The sequence below is a fragment of the Aethalodelphis obliquidens genome, unplaced genomic scaffold, assembly GCF_003676395.1.
Source record: "Aethalodelphis obliquidens isolate GAN/ISIS:26980383/991018 unplaced genomic scaffold, ASM367639v1 scaffold17, whole genome shotgun sequence".
Classification (NCBI taxonomy): domain Eukaryota; kingdom Metazoa; phylum Chordata; class Mammalia; order Artiodactyla; family Delphinidae; genus Aethalodelphis; species Aethalodelphis obliquidens.
The window spans coordinates 7,812,138-7,829,613 of NW_020837961.1; the positions used below are offsets into that span (position 1 = coordinate 7,812,138).

At 38.7% G+C, this 17,476-nt stretch overlaps 1 protein-coding gene across 2 annotated transcripts in view; it reads right to left on the reverse strand.

Moving 5' to 3' along the window:
* The window catches only part of FAM13A (family with sequence similarity 13 member A), a 331,803-nt gene that overhangs the window by 286,282 nt on the left and 28,045 nt on the right, over positions 1-17,476 (reverse strand). For both annotated transcript variants that reach the window (XM_027116910.1, XM_027116911.1), the window contains exon 3: positions 9,972-10,181. In XM_027116910.1, the coding sequence (XP_026972711.1) occupies positions 9,972-10,181 (210 nt within the window). The remainder of the gene's footprint in view (positions 1-9,971; positions 10,182-17,476) is intronic.

Genomic DNA, 17,476 nt, shown 5'->3' on the forward strand with positions numbered 1-17,476 from the left:
AATCTTTCAATTTTATTTGATTTTTTTAATAAAACCATAAGTAATAGTTTGACAAAAATATTTCTTTAAAATATGTCTAAAGCAATAAGATGATGAATTTTATTGAGAGTAATAAAATCACTTAACAATGTGCCTCTTCAGTATTTGATTAATAATGTTACTGACAAACCCAATTATATTATATTAACCACCCATTCCCCCCACCTTCCTGAACACACACTCTATGCTCACTGCTGAAATCACGTACCTCTGTTTTCCAAACACCTTTGCTCCTGTAATCCTTTCGTCCTAAAACGAACACCATCTGTGGGAATTCTACCAGCCCTCCAAAGCCCAGTTCAGGTACTAATTCCTTCTTCCATAAACCCTCCTTATCATCTGACTTAGAAATGATTCCTCGCTGTCAACCCCACTTTATTCTGTGTATCCTGGCTCTCTGTGTACATGTTCTAGTTCCCTACTAAAACTGTAAGCCCACTGTTGACAGGACAGTATCCTACTTTTCTATGTGATCAATAAAATACCGAACAATGCCTTCACCTCAATTTAATAATTGAAAAATTTCCAATCACTGATTTAATATTTAAAAAGTCCTGCACTATATATAACAGGCCATATTTGCAGGCTTATGCTTTCATTAAAATTATATAAAATATTTTAAAAAATAAAAATTGATAACTGGTAGCCATTCCAAAAATATTCCCAAATGAATTTCTGGAAGATATTGTCCATATTGTGTGATTTACCAGCTCAACCAACAATCAAAAGATCAAGTAGTTTCAATTAACTTGGGCAAGAATTTTGAAATCTTCATTTAACTCCAAACTGGAACTCATTTTGTCCCTTTTCCTTCCTCCTCCTTAATCATTAGGCAGGTAGGTGCACTTATTCTTCTGTAATTTTTTTTTTAAGAGACAGGGAAGTTAGGATACAGAAAGGATAAAGAAATCAATTTTAATGTTAAAAGTGGAAAACTTGAGGGAAATCACACTAAATGGTTTGTCTTCGTATAACTAAGAAACTAAGGGGTGGAAGTGAGGGCTGAGGATAAATTGGGACATAAACACAGGGAAGGAAGACTGCATTCGAACAATGGATGCCTGTGTCTCATCTCTAGAGATGATGACTTAATTGGCGTAGGATGTAATGATCTCTGGGATTTTTCAAAGCTTCCCAGATAATTCTTCTGGGCTTCCACAGTTGAGAAGCACTAACTCAACATTTATTAAACATATATGACTGACACTGTTTTAAGCGCTTTAATGGATAAACTTATCCACAACAAACTCAGGAAGTAAACACTACTATGAACAAACTACTACAACAGTTAGGGAAGCCAAGTGTGGTGGTTTCACAACGTCCACAAAGTCTGACACTTCTTCCTTCAAAAGATGGTGCCTAATTCCTCTCCTCTTGAATAGGGGCCAGATTAAGGACTCGCTCCTAATGAACACAATGTGGGGCAAATGATGCTATTTGACTTCTGGGGCTACGTCATTGAAAAGATAGCTTCCATCTCTCTTGACGTGCTCACTCTGGGGGAAGCCAGCGACATGTTATGAGAACACTCAAGCGGCCATCAGGAGAGGCCCACAGAGAAAGGAGCTGAGGCTTCTCACCCAGAGCCAGCACTAAACTGAAAGCAACTCCCTGACAGACTCTGAACCAGTACTGCCTAACTAAACCACACCTGAATTCCTAGCCCACAGAAACCATGACAGAAAATACACGTTTAGAGTAGTTTTAAGAAAATTGTTACGTAACAATAGATACCTAATATACTAAGGCACAGAAAGGTTAAGTAGCCTGTCTATACCAATGCGGCAGGCGGTGGGCAAACGGATTTGTAACTAGTCAGAACGGACCCAGAGCCTATGCTCTAAGCCACATGCTATAATTTCTTTCTTCAAAATGAAGATTATCCTATCTGTACCTCATCAGAGTTGATGCTGGGATCAAAAGAGGTTATATAAATAAAATATCTTCTAGGTATTATGCAGTGAGGAGTCACTAGCACCTATTATCACTAAAAGGAATAAATTCTTAAAGAGAATCGATATTAAAATACAAACAAAAATACAGAAAATTATCTATACAAAAAATGAAAACACACCCCAGTAACATTTTTTTCCACAGCTTATTGTTTGTTTTAAACTCATTCCTTACTCCTAGCTCTCTAGTCATCTTTAAAGATTTCCAAGAAAAAAACATCAATTCTGTAGTCATGATTTCTATTCCAGAGACCACCTAGTTAGCATCCACTGTAGGCATTTTACTAATTAATTTTTAATCATACATATACCAAACTGTGATAAGTTTTTAAAAGTAGTGTTATGGACTGAATTTCGTCCCTACAAAATTCACAGGATGAAGCCCTAAGCCCCAACGTGACTGTATGTAGAGGCAGGGCTTTTACAAAGGTAATTAAGGTTGCGTGAGGTCATATAGCTGAGGCTCTAATCCAAAAGAACTGATGTCCTTACAAGAAGGGGAAGAGGCAGGAGAGCACACACACAGGAAAGGCCATGGGAGGCAGCAGTGAGAAGGTACCCTTGCAAGCTCAGGAGAGCTCCAAAAATTACCCTGGCCAGCACCTTGATGTTGGGCTTGCAGTCTCCAGAACGGTGAGAAAATACATTTCTGTTGGTTAAGTCTCCCAGTCTGTGGTATTCTTTTATGGCAGCCTGAGCTGACTTATACGCACAGTATGATGGAAAAAGCTTGGGCTTCGGAGTGAGGCAGGTCCTAGCTCTGCACATTCTAGCTGCTTGCTCTTTGGTAAGTAACTTACCCTCCCCAAACTTCACTTTTCTTATCTATGAAATATTTGTAGGAGTAGCTGTAATGGAGTTTGGAAGGCACACATATGTAAAGCCTCTAGGCAAAATCTTGGCACAGAAAAGGTACTTAAGTCATGATGAAAGGTGTATAAAATCCCCTTGCTCTCATCAGTTTACAGCTACACTATTGTCCACACATAAGTGATGCTCAGGGTTCTAAGTATGAACACGATTAAGTCTACAAAGATGACTATAAAGTTCACATCTTCAGCCTGATACCCCTCTCCCAAGCACTAATGTTCATTTTATTCATTTAAAATGAGCTCCTCGGGCTTCCCAGGTGGCGCAGTGGTTGAGAGTCCGCCTGCCGATGCAGGGGACACGGGTTCGTGCCCCGGTCCAGGAGGATCTCACATGCCACGGAGCGGCTGGGCCCGTGAGCCATGGCCGCTGAGCCTGCGCGTCCGGAGCCTGTGCTCCGCAACGGGAGAGGCCGCGACAGTGAGAGGCCCACGTACCGCAAAAAAAATAATAATAAATAAAATAAAATAAAATAAAATGAGCTCCTCATCATGTCCCCATAATCTTCCTTTCTTGACTTCCATTATTGTTATTAATAGACCAATTACCAAGATGCCACATCAGGAGCTCTCCTCTTTCTTCAATAACAACAGCTGGATCTCTGAGATAGGAGACAGACAATAAAGTCCCCACAAAGAGATCATCAGATCCTACCAAGCATCTGAGCCTTTGGGCTAAGTCCCAAGTTCACCTGAAGGTAGAGAAGGAGAATTAGTCAGCCACAGAAGGTTCCTAGAAAGTTGAAGACTGAGCTTCTTCATTTCAGGACAAAAGATCAAGTCTAACAGACTGAAGCATTTTATAAAATGTTAAGATCCACCGTAGGTAGAGATAGAAAAGATTTGAATTACTGAAGACAAAACAACGTTAGTTGCTTTAAGCCTTGTCAAAGCACAGGAGTTGGCAGGGAGCTCTCCCCAGTGCTATGTCAACCTTGCCTCAGAAATTTCCTTCCCAATTTAATTGTTTCCATTCACAAAAGTTTAATAAATGCCCTCCGCTGCTGTGGCCTTCCCAGGGCCCATTTCTGTGGGCTTCACCAAAGTTATGGCCACCAGAGTCAGGCCACCACGCTACTCGTCCCACAGTTTTTCACTCCTTTCTTATGCTCACCCTCTAATTATCAGCTATCATGTTTCTGCCCATGTTTTCTCTCTCATATTTCTGTCTCTGGCAACCTTCCTTTAAAATTCCAATACCAGTTTCTGTTTGGGATGATGAGAAAGTTCTGGTAATGGGTAGTAGTGATAGCTGTACAACATTGGGAATGCACTTAATGTCACTGAATCGTACACTTTAAAATGGTTAAAATGATCAATTTTACATTATGTATATTTACCCCAGATTTAAAAAAATATTCCATTGCCTATTACTTGTCAGACACAGGTCGTTAGGATCAAGATTTCTGCCAGTACTCTAGATAGTCCCCCTGCACCCAGCATCTCCCCACCCAACCATCTTACACAGCATAGCCTGAAATACTGCTTCCATCATATGACTTCTTTCTTCAAGTATTTACTACTTACAGATAAATATTAGTTCCTTTAGCCTAACGTTCAAGACCCTCTACCACCTAGTCTCAACCTACTTTTAAAATTATATATTTGGCAAATTTCCTTTAGCTATGGACAACTCTGTCAGACATTCCTGTCTTACACTGACAGTGTTTTTACTCACGCCCTTTCCTCACCTAGAAGATTTTCCTCTCCATTGAAATTAATTTTACGTACCCCAGTTTTACTTTTTTCACCAAGCATTCTCTGATTACCATAAACCAGACTGGCTTCCTCCTCTCCTTGTGAACACCAGCTGAATGCACTTGCTCATCTGAAGGACTACAGAAGGTGTACAACATACATTCTACCTCCTCAATTAAAGAGCACACTCCTCGAAGTCAAGAAGTTTAATCTTTTATTTCTTGGGACCATCCAGTGTATAAGTAGACAGTATTAAGTAAATATTGATGGATTGATCCAACTCAAACAACAACAAGAATATTCCATGATGAGGCAGAAATACTTGTATTTACATTATAGAAGATTTTTCAATAGAGAGCATTGAAATACTGTAAAGGGGTTTCTAGTTCATTCTAAATTAAATGAAACCTATCCTAAAATCATTTTATTGCTTGCCATTCATACTTATTCCCCAAACACATCTGAAATTATTAAAATAAAAAATAGATATGTTACTGGCCCACCAAGATAAGGATAAAATAATATCAGAAGTCATGGAATATAGCCAAACTGAGACAATTATACTGGAAACCTAAATTAAGGAAGGCAAGTTGGTACAATCAGAGATAGGTTTAACATGACAACAGAAAAGGACAATCACTGAAGATCCTTTAGAGTCTCTCTCTTAAGATGAATTGTCTAAAGCAGGCATCTGACAGAAGCAAAAGGCTCTGGCAGAAATCAACTCTGTATAGAACTTTTTGATAAACACGTGGTATGCAGATGTATTGGTTTGCTAACTAAAAATATACACAGTCTCAGAGCTTTAGACACTAGACAAAGTCTAAAGTTGATAATTATCTAAAGCTGATGATTTTTTATAAAAAGGAAAGAATCTAAATGTCCATGCACACAAGGGGCCACTGTTGATCTACAAGATCAAAGGGTGGTCTAGAGCATGGGTATGCTCACAGGCGGCAGCCATGCTGTCCTTGGGGGCTGTGGTTTAGCTTAAATGTCTAAAAATATATTAAGTTGGGGCTCCAGAATTCCATCCTCTAAAGTATGGAAGAGATGAGCTTGAGCTGAAAAATTTTAAGTCATATTCAATTACAAATAGCTTGCCCTTTATACAGGATACAATTCGAAGGCCCACAACATTTAAAAAAAAAAGAAATCTGGCATTGATTTGTGACAGACTATCAAAAAAACTAATCTGGTGTCATAAGGATTGAAATATAAAACTAGTGTAGTCTTTACTAGGGAAACTGTATCAAAAAATTTTGTTATATATTATTGTCTAACAGAAAAGAGATGAGAATATTATAACAGGCCAAGTGTAATATCTCCTTAGTGAGTCTGCAAAGAGCCTTCAACCTCTGGCTTTGGAGTGACCAGTTGCAGTGGGTACCCTCTACTGTGAGAGTACTGTGTGCAGGGTGAACCAGCAGAAGCACAGGAGCCCTACTTGCATATTTTCTACCTGGACTATTAAAGAGAGAAGTTTATTTTATAAAGGCTATACTGTCTGGCACCTAAGACATACTTTATTCCCTCTACTTAGCAGCTGACCTAACTTGTAAGTACTTCATTAGTACTTCCTTATTCGAAGTTCTCAGATCTAACCTCAGAGGTTTTCAAGCAATGAGAGAATACTACCAATAAAGCAAAAATTAGTGTTTCTGCCCCATTCAGAATTTGTTATTTGTGCACAATCACACAACCCCCAAGGCTGACTAAATAAGCAGTCTTACTTCTATTAGAATGATACCCCTTGCTTTTTCTGATGCGTTATCAACTTTTTTAGCCACCAAGAAAACATGTCATGAATGACAATTTACAAAGAAAACTTGAATTATAACACATTACTATAATGTAAAAATTAACAAAAAAAATAAAAGAGTGCATTCTCATTATCAAATGAAAGCTATTCTAGGAAATGTGATACACTTTTAAAATTCACAAGTATTCACAAGTAGTAGTATAGTAAGATAATATTATGATTATAGTATTATAAGTTATAATAATATATAATTATAGTATTATAAATTATAAGGTATAATTTTAAGAGTAACAAAGATTCTTTATAATACTAAATATTTTGTATTAGGCACACAATATTGTAAATCTTCAACTTGCTTTTGTAGCAATTACTTTAAAATGTAGCTTACTGATAAAAAACTTAAAAGCACTGAAGAAAACCATAACAGACAAATAGTTCTGCAATTTTTGCTTTCATATTTTATTCCTGTTTTTCAATAGAATACAATATGGCCTTCTCACTTACTCATTCTTTAGCATACTACATGTGAATAGTTATACCACTGCTTTAAAGGAATGTGGCTTTCAGTAACATCCTTCTTAATCTGGTATCTAACACTCTTATAAATACATTTTCCCATTTTCACCCTAACTTGTCAAAAACAGGGAAAGAAATGGCTTTTCAAAGCTAAATCATTTTTCTTCCTATATTTAGGGGGGAGAACTCAATAATGATTATGTCTAAAATGAGTACCTTTAAAAATGAAGATTCTTCATTTAAAACCACTTTATAATACAATCAATGTTATACACCACATTAACAAATTGAATAAAAACCATATGATCATCTCAATAGATGCAGAAAAACCTTTTGACAAAATTCAACATCCATTTATGATAAAAATTCTCCACAAAGTGGATATAGAGGAAATGAATCTCAACATAATGAAGACTGTATACAAAAAGCCCATAACTAACATCACACTCAGTGAAAAGCTGAAAGCATTTCCTCTAAGATCAGGAACAGGACAAAGATGCACACTTTTACAACTTTTATTCAGCACAGTATTGGAAGTCCTAGTCACAGCAATCAGTCAAGAAAAAGAAATAAAAAGAATCCAAATTGGAAAGGAAGAAGTAAAGCTGTCACTATTTGCAGATGACCTGATACTAAAAATCCTAAATATGCCACCAAAAACTACTAGAGTTCATCAACGAATTTGGTAAAGTTTCAGGACACAAAATTAATATACAGAAATCTGTTGCATTTCTGTACACTAACAACAATCAGAAAGAGAAGTTAACAACCCCATTTACCAATGCTTCAAAAATATATATATATCTAGGACTAAATCTAACTAAGGAGGTAAAAGACCTGTACTTGGAAAACTGTAAGACAGTGATGAAAGAAATTGAAGATGACACAAACAGATGAAAAGGTATACAGTGTTCATGGATTGGAAGAATTAACATTGTTAAAATGACTATACTACCCAAAGCAATCTAAAGATTCAAAGCAATCCATATTAAAATACCAATGGGTGTTTTCACAGAACTAGAAGACTTCTAAATTGTATGGAAAAACAAAATATCCTGAATAGCCAAAGCAATCTTGAGAAAGAAGAATAGAGTTGGAGGTATCACACTCCCTGATGTCGGACTATACTACAAAGCTATAGTCATCAAAATAGTATGGTAGTGGCACAAAAAGAGACATATAGATCAACGGAACAGAATAGAGAGCCCAGAAACAAACCCACATACTTATTATCAATTAATGTGACAAAAGAGGCAAGGGGAAAGGACAGTATAATGGGGAAAGGAGAGTTTCTTCAAGAAGTGGTGCTGGGAAAACTAGACAGCTATATGTAAAAGAATGAAATGAGACCATTTTCTCACACCATATAAAAAATAAACTCAAACTGATTAAAGACCTAAATGTAAGACCAAAACCATAAAACTCCTAGAAGAAAACACAGGCAAAACACGAACATAAATTGCAGCAGTATTGTTTTGATCTGTCTCCTAAAGCAAAGGAAACAAAAGCAAAAATAAACAACTGGGACCTAATTAAACTTAAAAGCTTCAGCACAGCAAAGGAAACCATTGACAAAATGAAAAGACAACCTATTAAATGGGACAAAATATTTGCAAAAGATATGACCAATAAGGGACTAATATCCAAAATATATAAATAGTTCATATAATTCAACATCAAAAAAACAAACCAATTAAAAAATGGCTCAAAGACCTGAATAGACATTTTTCCAAAGACATACACATCACCAAACAGGCATATGAAAAGATACTCAACATCGCTAATCATTAGAGAAGTGCAAATCAAAACCACAACAAGCTATCACCTCATACCTGTCAGAATGGCCATTATCAAAAAGAACACAAATAACATAGGTTGGTGAGGATGTGGAGAAAAGGGAACCCTTGTACAATGTTGGGGGAATGTAAATTAGTGCAGCCACTATGGAAAACAGTATGGAGGGTTCCCAAAAACCTAAAAATAGAACTACCATATGATCCAGCAATTCCACTCCTGGGTATATATCCAAAGAAAATGAAAACACTAATTTGAAAAGATATATGCACCCCAATGTTCATAGTGGCATTATTTACAATAGCCAAAATATGGAAGCAAACTAAGTGTCCATTAATAGATGAATGGATTAGAAGATGTGGTATATATATTTAATATATACACATATACAATGGAATAGTACTCAGCCATAAAATAAGAATGAAATTTTGCCTTGACAGCAACATGGATGGACCTAGAGGGTATTATGCTTAGTGAAATAAGTCAGACAGAGAAAGACAAACACTGTCTTATCACTTAAATGTGAAATCTGAAATAATAAAACAAATGAATACACATAACAAAACAGAAACGGACTCACAGATATAGAGAACATACTAGTGGTTACCAGTAAGGAAAAGGAAGAGGGAAGGGGCAAGATAGGTTGGGGTAGAAGATTAAGAGGTACAAACTACTATTTATCAAATAAATAAGCTACAAGGATATATTGTACAGCACAGGGAATATAGCCAATATTTTATGATAACTTTAAATGGAGTATAACATATAAACATTTTGAATCACTATGTTGTACACCTGAAACTAATATAATATTGCAAATGAACTAGACTGCAGTGAAAAAAAGATGCTTAAGAACATTTAAAAAATCAATTTTAACCTCAGTTATGTAAAACAACTACTGTTTTAGGACTCAGTCTTGCTTATAAGAAAAGGAAAGCCCACCAGTGACTTTTCGGTCTCAAAGGTCACTAACCAAATACAATTTAATTAATTAATATTTCCTACATAGAATTTAATGCCTTAGTCTTAGTATCAATACTTCCATGGCAGTCACTAACCAGTCAGAAAAGAATTTCTTTGGTCCCAAAGCATCAGGGCTTTTCAATGCCAAGAGTCTTAGAAATTACATTTAATATAATGGTATTTCATCATCAGTTTAGCATTATCTTAGGGTAGAAGATGAACATCTAGAGTGAAATAGCAAGATGATGGTTATGGACAGACCACCAATATTTAAAATCCTATTTTAACATTTAGAATTTAAATATTTAATATTTAAAACCTTAGTGTTAGCTGAAAAATAAAACTGCTTTCATTCCTAGAAGGATTCAGTGTACTGACCCTGAAAGAGCTGAATGAACCGAGGCTGCAGTGCCGAGGTGATCACGCGCTCCGGCAGCTCCCTCAGGAAGAGCTTTAACAGGCTGGCCGCCGCGCAGACGTCGCCGTCCCTCCCCAGCTCCACGGGCACCCCACTCTCAAACTTCCATCGAAGCTGTTCTACCACCCTGACGTTGCCATTCACACGAAAAAGGCCTTCCTGGGTGAGTCCTGGAACAGCAGAGTACATGCACAGAAAATAACAGAGGTCTCTCACAGACAGGTACAAACTCTAAAGAACAGCGACGTAAGTAGATCTCAGTATAGAATTTTCTGAATAATTATCAAGCATTGGAAGACTTTCACGTCCTATAAAAATGTTTCCTTAGAATAATACATCTTCCCATCTATTACACACCAACTACAAAGATCCTAAGTGGTTATAAAAGCTGACGTCTAAAACTAAGGTTAGGACACATACAGACACAGAACACGTACTACTCTATAAAGAAATTTCATTCGTATAATTTTCTACAGTGTATAACAGAAACTTACCCTGGGCTCCGAAAGCAGCTTAGCATTTTGAGAACAACTATTTAAGAAAAAACTAACATGTACGTAAAAAGTGTTAACTATATGTGATTACCTTTGTAATAATTTGATAAAGCACTATTACTTCTTTAGTAATTAATAAATTCAAATTATAAGACTCAGAGACTGTAAAGTAGCGGAAGACGAGATCCTTGCCTTTAGCCGATTGATTCGTGATTATTAGTGTTGGCTGGGGTCCGCAGAGAAGGCTTCACGGAGGAGCCACGGCTCTGCTGCATAATCTTTAGCTAAAGCACAGGCATGACTGGGGGACCGAGGCTGATGTACCGCGAAGCTAATGAAATTTAAGCTTCAGGGCCTCTCATTTATTGAGGCCCTTTCCAATGCTCTGTCCCTAATTCTACACTCTTAATTTTGTGTTCTTTTTCTTAAAGAGGGCCCCAGAAGGACTAACCATCAGACCCACAAAAACTTGATCTACCCCTGACAAAGAGAAACAAATGTATGAACTGAGAAGCAGAGAGAGGGGCGTGTAAAGAAAGGCAGGCAGATGAAAATATGGGGTGTTTAGGTCAAAGAGTGATAGGGTACTAAAATGGAAGAAATGCTAAGTAGAGGGTTATGAATGTCAAGGGAAAGAGTGAAGACTTTATCATTATTTATCACTGGGGCATTAAATGTGTGTGAGTTGGGGGCTGGCAGGAGAGAGACACAACATAATCGTGGTTTAAGGAAGACCTAGTTAGCAAAGAAGCAGAGAATGGAGAAGGCAGAGAGCTTGCCTTAGGGGGACTACAGTCAACTGTAAGACAGATTATGGTGGGAAGGAAGTGAAAAGGAGAGAATGAAGATGATTTGGTAACCTAGTACAAAAAGAAAATAGGGAAGACGAAGGGTTGAAACATAACTTTAAGGTTTGAAAACTAGAAATCCAGAAGAAAGCATGGTAAAGGATAAGGTGAACTGAGGGGGAAGGGCGGCAGCTGCTTTAAGTAGAGGATAATGATTTCCAGCTCAGTGTGCTGGATTCAAAGAGACAGAGCGCCATGAAAGCAGTGAGTCAGACCACGGAGCGATGCTCAAGGTGTAAGACACATTCTAAGAAGAGAGTGACCTGGGCTTCCCTGGTGGCGCAGTGGTTGAGAGTCCGCCTGCCGATGCAAGGGACGCGGGTTCGTGCCCCGGTCCGGGAAGATGCCACATACCGCGGAGCGGCTGGGCCCATAAGCCATGGCCGCTGAGCCTGCGCGTCCGGAGCCTGTGCTCCGCAACGGGAGAGGCCACAACAGTAAGAGGCCTGCGTATTGCAAAAAAAAACCCCAAAAAACAAAAAAAAAAATTGACATGAATTTTAGCTCCAATTTTGACAAAAATCTGTGAAACCAGAGATGCTATTAAAAATAGTTAACAACCAGTATGGCCACAGCACCATGTAATCGGAGAAGACACCAGTCAGTTTGTGTGCTAGGCAGCTTCTCAACTGGCCCCAGTGATCCCCACCTCTTGGTAACCATATCATGTATAATCCTCTCCCCGCTTGAGTGCGGTCTGGACCTAGTGACTTGCTTCTAACCAAGAGAACGTGATTGGGTTCCAAACTCACTTCTGAGATCGGGTTATAAAAGACTGATGCCTACTTTGTTTCCTTGTGTTCTCTCTCTCTCTGGCTCTTCTTGCTTTGCTCACTGTGATGAATCAGCTACTGTTTTGTGAGCTCCCTTAAAGAAAGGTCCACATGGCAAGGAACTGAGGGCAGTTTCTGGACAACAGCCAATGAGTAACCGGGACCCTCAGGTCAACAGCCCGCAAGGATCTGAATCCTGCCAACAAGCACATGAATGAGCTTGGAAGTGAACCTTTCCCCAGTCACGTCCTGGTACGACTGCAGCCTTAAAGAGTCCCTAAAGACAAAAGACATAACCAAGCTGTGCTCAGATTTCTGAACCACAGAAACTGTGAGACAATAAACACTGCTTTAATCTACTATGCTTTGGGGTCATCCGTTTTGTAGCAAGAGAGAACTGATGTGATATGCCATTCCCTTTAATACTGCAGAACATCGGTTACTATCAAGAGACTTCACCTCAGTCGTTTTTAAAGCTTTCAAGTTCTGTTTCCTCTACTCTACAAAGCTTCATCTGTAACTTCAGAGACATATACTGGCATCAAGCAGACAGCACCCAATAAAAGAGAATCCCATTCCTGGTCAAGGCCCAGATCCTGAGGATACAGAATTTTACGACACAGTCCTGTATCTTACCCAGCTCCAGAGCCTGTTTTTGGACAAGCAGATGCCCCTGGATCTGATTTCACAGTGTTTTTCTAGCTTTGACCTGAGGTTCCCTTGTCCAACAAGGTTTTTTGACCTTTTCCTCAAATAAATATACTTCCAGTTATTCGAAAAGAGCTACCCATCTCCAAGAACTGGCTTTGGTCTTGAAGTTCCTCATCCCCCCAGACCTTACTAGAGGAAAGAGAAGCTATAAATGGAAATCATTAAAATCAGTGCTTCTCGACCATTTTTTCTGCCCTCGTGGCCATTTATTTGCACAACTCTCTTCCTTCAGGAACATCTCTCACCCAAAGAACTCTTAGGGGCTTCCCTGGTGGCGCAGTGGTTGAGAGTCCGCCTGCCGATGCAGGGGACACGGGTTCGTGCCCCGGTCCAGGAGGATCCCACATGCCGCAGAGCGGCTGGGCCCGTGAGCCATGGCCGCTGAGCCTGCACGTCTGGAGCCTGTGCTCCGCAATGGGAGAGGCCACAACAGTGAGAGGTACGCGTACCGCGGAAAAAAAAAAAAAAAAAGAACTCTTAGGATACTTAGTGATTTTTCAATCCGGAGAAGTTTACTTCTGGACATGGCTATATTACACTCTGGCAAAAAGAATCCACATAGCTTTTAAAAGTCCCTTACGAACTTGTAATATATACAATACCCATGTGAGGTTTACCAGATTATATAATCTCTAATCTTTCCTACTCTAAATTCTTAGGAAATGATTATAACAGAAACGTTAGAGGGAGGAGATGTTTAGAAAGCTTTATGGAGTTACTGCCATACATTTAAGATTCTGTCATATTTGATTTCATGAGATATGGGTTGATCATCACGAAACAGCAACTTATAAATGGTTTAGTAATACCAAAAAATAATATATAACACTGACAACTACTTTCTTGTACAACTGAAGTATTTATTTCAAAGTCTGATGAGCACATCTATGAATGTATGAATACATCAACAAAAATGAAATATGCCAGAGGTCAGAATTTGTCTTATTGGCACACTGGCCCTGACAGTCATGTGACAATATGTAAGCATATTCTGACATCTAGTGGTAAGTGGAGAAACCTACACTATTTAAATATCCCACAGCATCTTAATGGTAAAGTAGAAGGAATCCAGTAACACTGTCATCAAGATTAGTTATTTTAAAATAGTACAAAGATGATATGCCTCAGGCTTCCCTGGTGGCGCAGTGGTTGAGAGTCCGCCTGCCGATGCAGGGGACACAGGTTCGTGCCCCGGTCCGGGAAGATCCCACATGCCGTGGAGCGGCTGGGCCCGTGAGCCGTGGCCGCTGAGCCTGCGGGTCCGGAGCCTGTGCTCCGCAACAGGAGAGGCCACAGCAGTGAGAGGCCCACATACAGCAAAAAAAAAAAAAAAAAAAAAATGATATGCCTCGTAACTTATAAGATTTTCCCCTGAATGTTAAAAATGTGTAATTTTTCTTTTTTTTCTTTAAAGAGAAAAGGCCAAAGTCTATTGAACAGGCCTTAATATAGGCCTTTATAAATGCTTTCTGTCCTAAAATTCCTTTATAATAATAAAAGGTTTCCCTCATGTCGAGTTGTTATATATCTACATGTACATTAAACAACAAAGTATGACCACAATATCTACCTCTGGTTAATTATACAACCAATCACCTCATATCCCATACCTGACAGACTGCCTACTGTATCACAGGTCCACAACAAATATCTGACTTAAACAGTTAAATAAAACTAATTGAAGTATCTTGCTCTCAAACTTACACAGGCTCTTTGGTTTATTAACATGATATCAATAGTTTCAAATACAGAAAGGGGCTTCTGGTTGTCCATGGAGTAATTAACTATATAGCCTTTCAAAATACAGGGCAGGTGCCCTACCCTAGTTTGCCCCATCAAGATTCTGATTCAGGGGCTTCCCTGGTGGCGAAGTGGTTAAGAATCCACCTGCCAGTGCAGCAGATACGGGTTCGAGCCCTGCTCCGAGAAGATTCCCACATGCCGTGGAGGAACTAAGCCCGTGCGCCACAACTACTGAGCCTGTGCTCTAGAGCCTACGAGCCACATCTACTGAGCCCATGCGCTACAATACAACTACGGAGCCCACATGCCTAGAGCCCGTGCTCCGCGACAAGAGAAGCCACTGCAGTGAGAAGCCCGCGCACCGCAACGAAGAGTAGCCCCTGCTCGCCGCAACTAGAGAAAGCCCACACACAACAACAAAGACCCAACGCAGCCAAAAATAAATAAATAAATAAAGTTTCAAAAAAGGTCCTGATTCAGTAGATCTGAGGTACTGCCAATTGCATGGGTATTCTGAAAAGATTCCGCTAGTGACCATTTCACATCCCTGGTTAAGAATGACTGACTGAGCCCACTAAGACATTTAGTTTTGCATAATCTGAACACACCCTATTAAAGTACACCTAAGGGTATATCAAGGAGAGGCAGAAGAAAAGCAATCTCTAATTCAAATTTTTTCCAGATTTTCATACATTGATGGTGTGACTATAAAAAACTGGTTTATTTTAACTTCTGGGGTTGATTGTAAATGCACATTATCTTTTGACCCAGCTGTCCACTTCGAAAGGTTAGTCTACGGACACATCACAGTACTTGATACGTGTTAAAGGTCAGTCACTGAATCATTGTTTGTAGACATCAAAAGACTGGAAACAATTCAATGCTGATCAGGATGTAACTGGTTAAAGCAGTGACACATACAAACATAAAGTGGAATAGCATGCAGGGGAAAAAAAGAATTAAATGAGGAAAGCTCTTTATGTAAAATGGAACAGTCTCCAATACTGTAGAGTGATTTGTTCTGGCCGTGTTGTGCAGCATGTGGGATCTTAGTTACCCGACCAGGGATCGAACCCATGCCCCCTAAAGTAGAATTGCAGAGTCTTAACCCCTGGACCGCCAGGGAGGTCCCGAGTGTTTTTTTCTGTTTTTTTTTTTTAAGAGGATTCACAAATGGTGTACACTGTGTGCTATGTTAAAAGAGGGGAAAAATACACGTATCTGCTTACATATTCAAATATCTTTGTAAGAACATAGCAAAAAATAGTACAGTACTATTGTTTCTGGGAGGGGAAATGAATGGTCAGGGGACAGGGTTTGGAGGGAGAGAGTTTTCACTATATACCCTTCTGAACTTTGAATCACATAAATATATTAATATGCAATACTTTTAAAAAGGTTAAAAGTGAAAATGATTTTACATAAGAGTAACCTCAAAAGGCTATTATTCAATCATTGTTGCATAAAAGGTCAGAATACTAATGATGCTAAAACCAAAATATTACTTTAGGTGGTCACACTTTGGCACCCAAATGAGTAATACTGAACAACCCTATTTAAGATATTAAATGCATTACCTAGAGATCCGTTTGTAGCTAAGTCAGTAGGATACAGTTTTACTCAATACTGAGTGTGTAAATGAGTCCTGTCAAAGCTCTATCTCAGCAACATCTGGCTGCAGGATCTTCTAGGCCAAGGGCCCATCTTCCTGCCATGCTGCATATAACACCTTTGTATTTAACCTGTTTAAAGTATTTGAACAGACTCAGAGCTGTTCGCTAAGAATCTCACCCTCCTGCAGCTATCTTGCTCCAAAAACAAGGAGACAATGCCTACGGGTTAAGAATGCAAACCTGGCTCTTCAGTTTTCAGAACAAAATACCATTTTGTCATCTACATACCAAGTAACCTGAAAAAACAGCTGTTTTTCAACGAACACAAAACACCTGACAACCTTCTGAGGTCTGAACTGTCTTGCCATATGGTCCCTGTCACAAGCAGACACATGTTCCTACAGAAGAAAGGCGGTACCATGCCTCTCAGGCATTTCCCATGCAGCCACCTTCTCAGCAGGAAGAACGGACTCGGAATCACGGCAAGATTGAGGGGCGGAAGCAAACTGTGCAAAGTACAGACCTTCTTCCAGGTCTCAAGTTTTACGTTTAAAAATGCCCGCAAATGTTATATTCTACTCTGCAGTGAGTCTTGTTTTAGTATAGAAATGGTGTTTCAGCATAGAAAATGAAAATTCCAAGCTCTTCCCCCTGAATACCTTCTTCACAAATCTCTTAAAGTTTATTGACATTTATTATATAGTTTGGAGTTCTCCCACGATACTGCCCTAGTTTGATAAGCCTCATTGTCTCAAATTATCCAGGTTTCTAAGTTCCATTTTAAATAAAATAATTTAAAAAGCTATAAAACATAATAGTTCTCAGCAACTAAGAGAGATATAATTCATCTTTTTATCGTGCAATGTACTGTGGCACTCTGCAATTATTTGACACAATTGATTGTATCATTCCAAAAGTTAATGTCCCCCCCAACACCATACTAGGTTATATATCATACTTTTTTTTTTTGGTATTCTCACTGAGTTTTGAAGGCAATTAAGGCATTCAGTAAGTTCATGACTGACCTCAAGCTGACCTCAAAACGTATTCTGTGACATTAAAAATTATTGACTCTCAGTGGGAATTTAATGCATCAAGAGAACTCACTGTTAATATTAAAACAGTGTAGTTTAGCACTTCAAACTAGGAATCATTCCAAACTAGAAACCTCAAGAATTAAAGTGATTTCTCGATGGTACGTTGAATTAAGTATTTTCAAAAGAATGTTAAGCAGTCATAATGCCCTTGACATCCTTTTATAAGGACAAAGTGTATTATGCCGT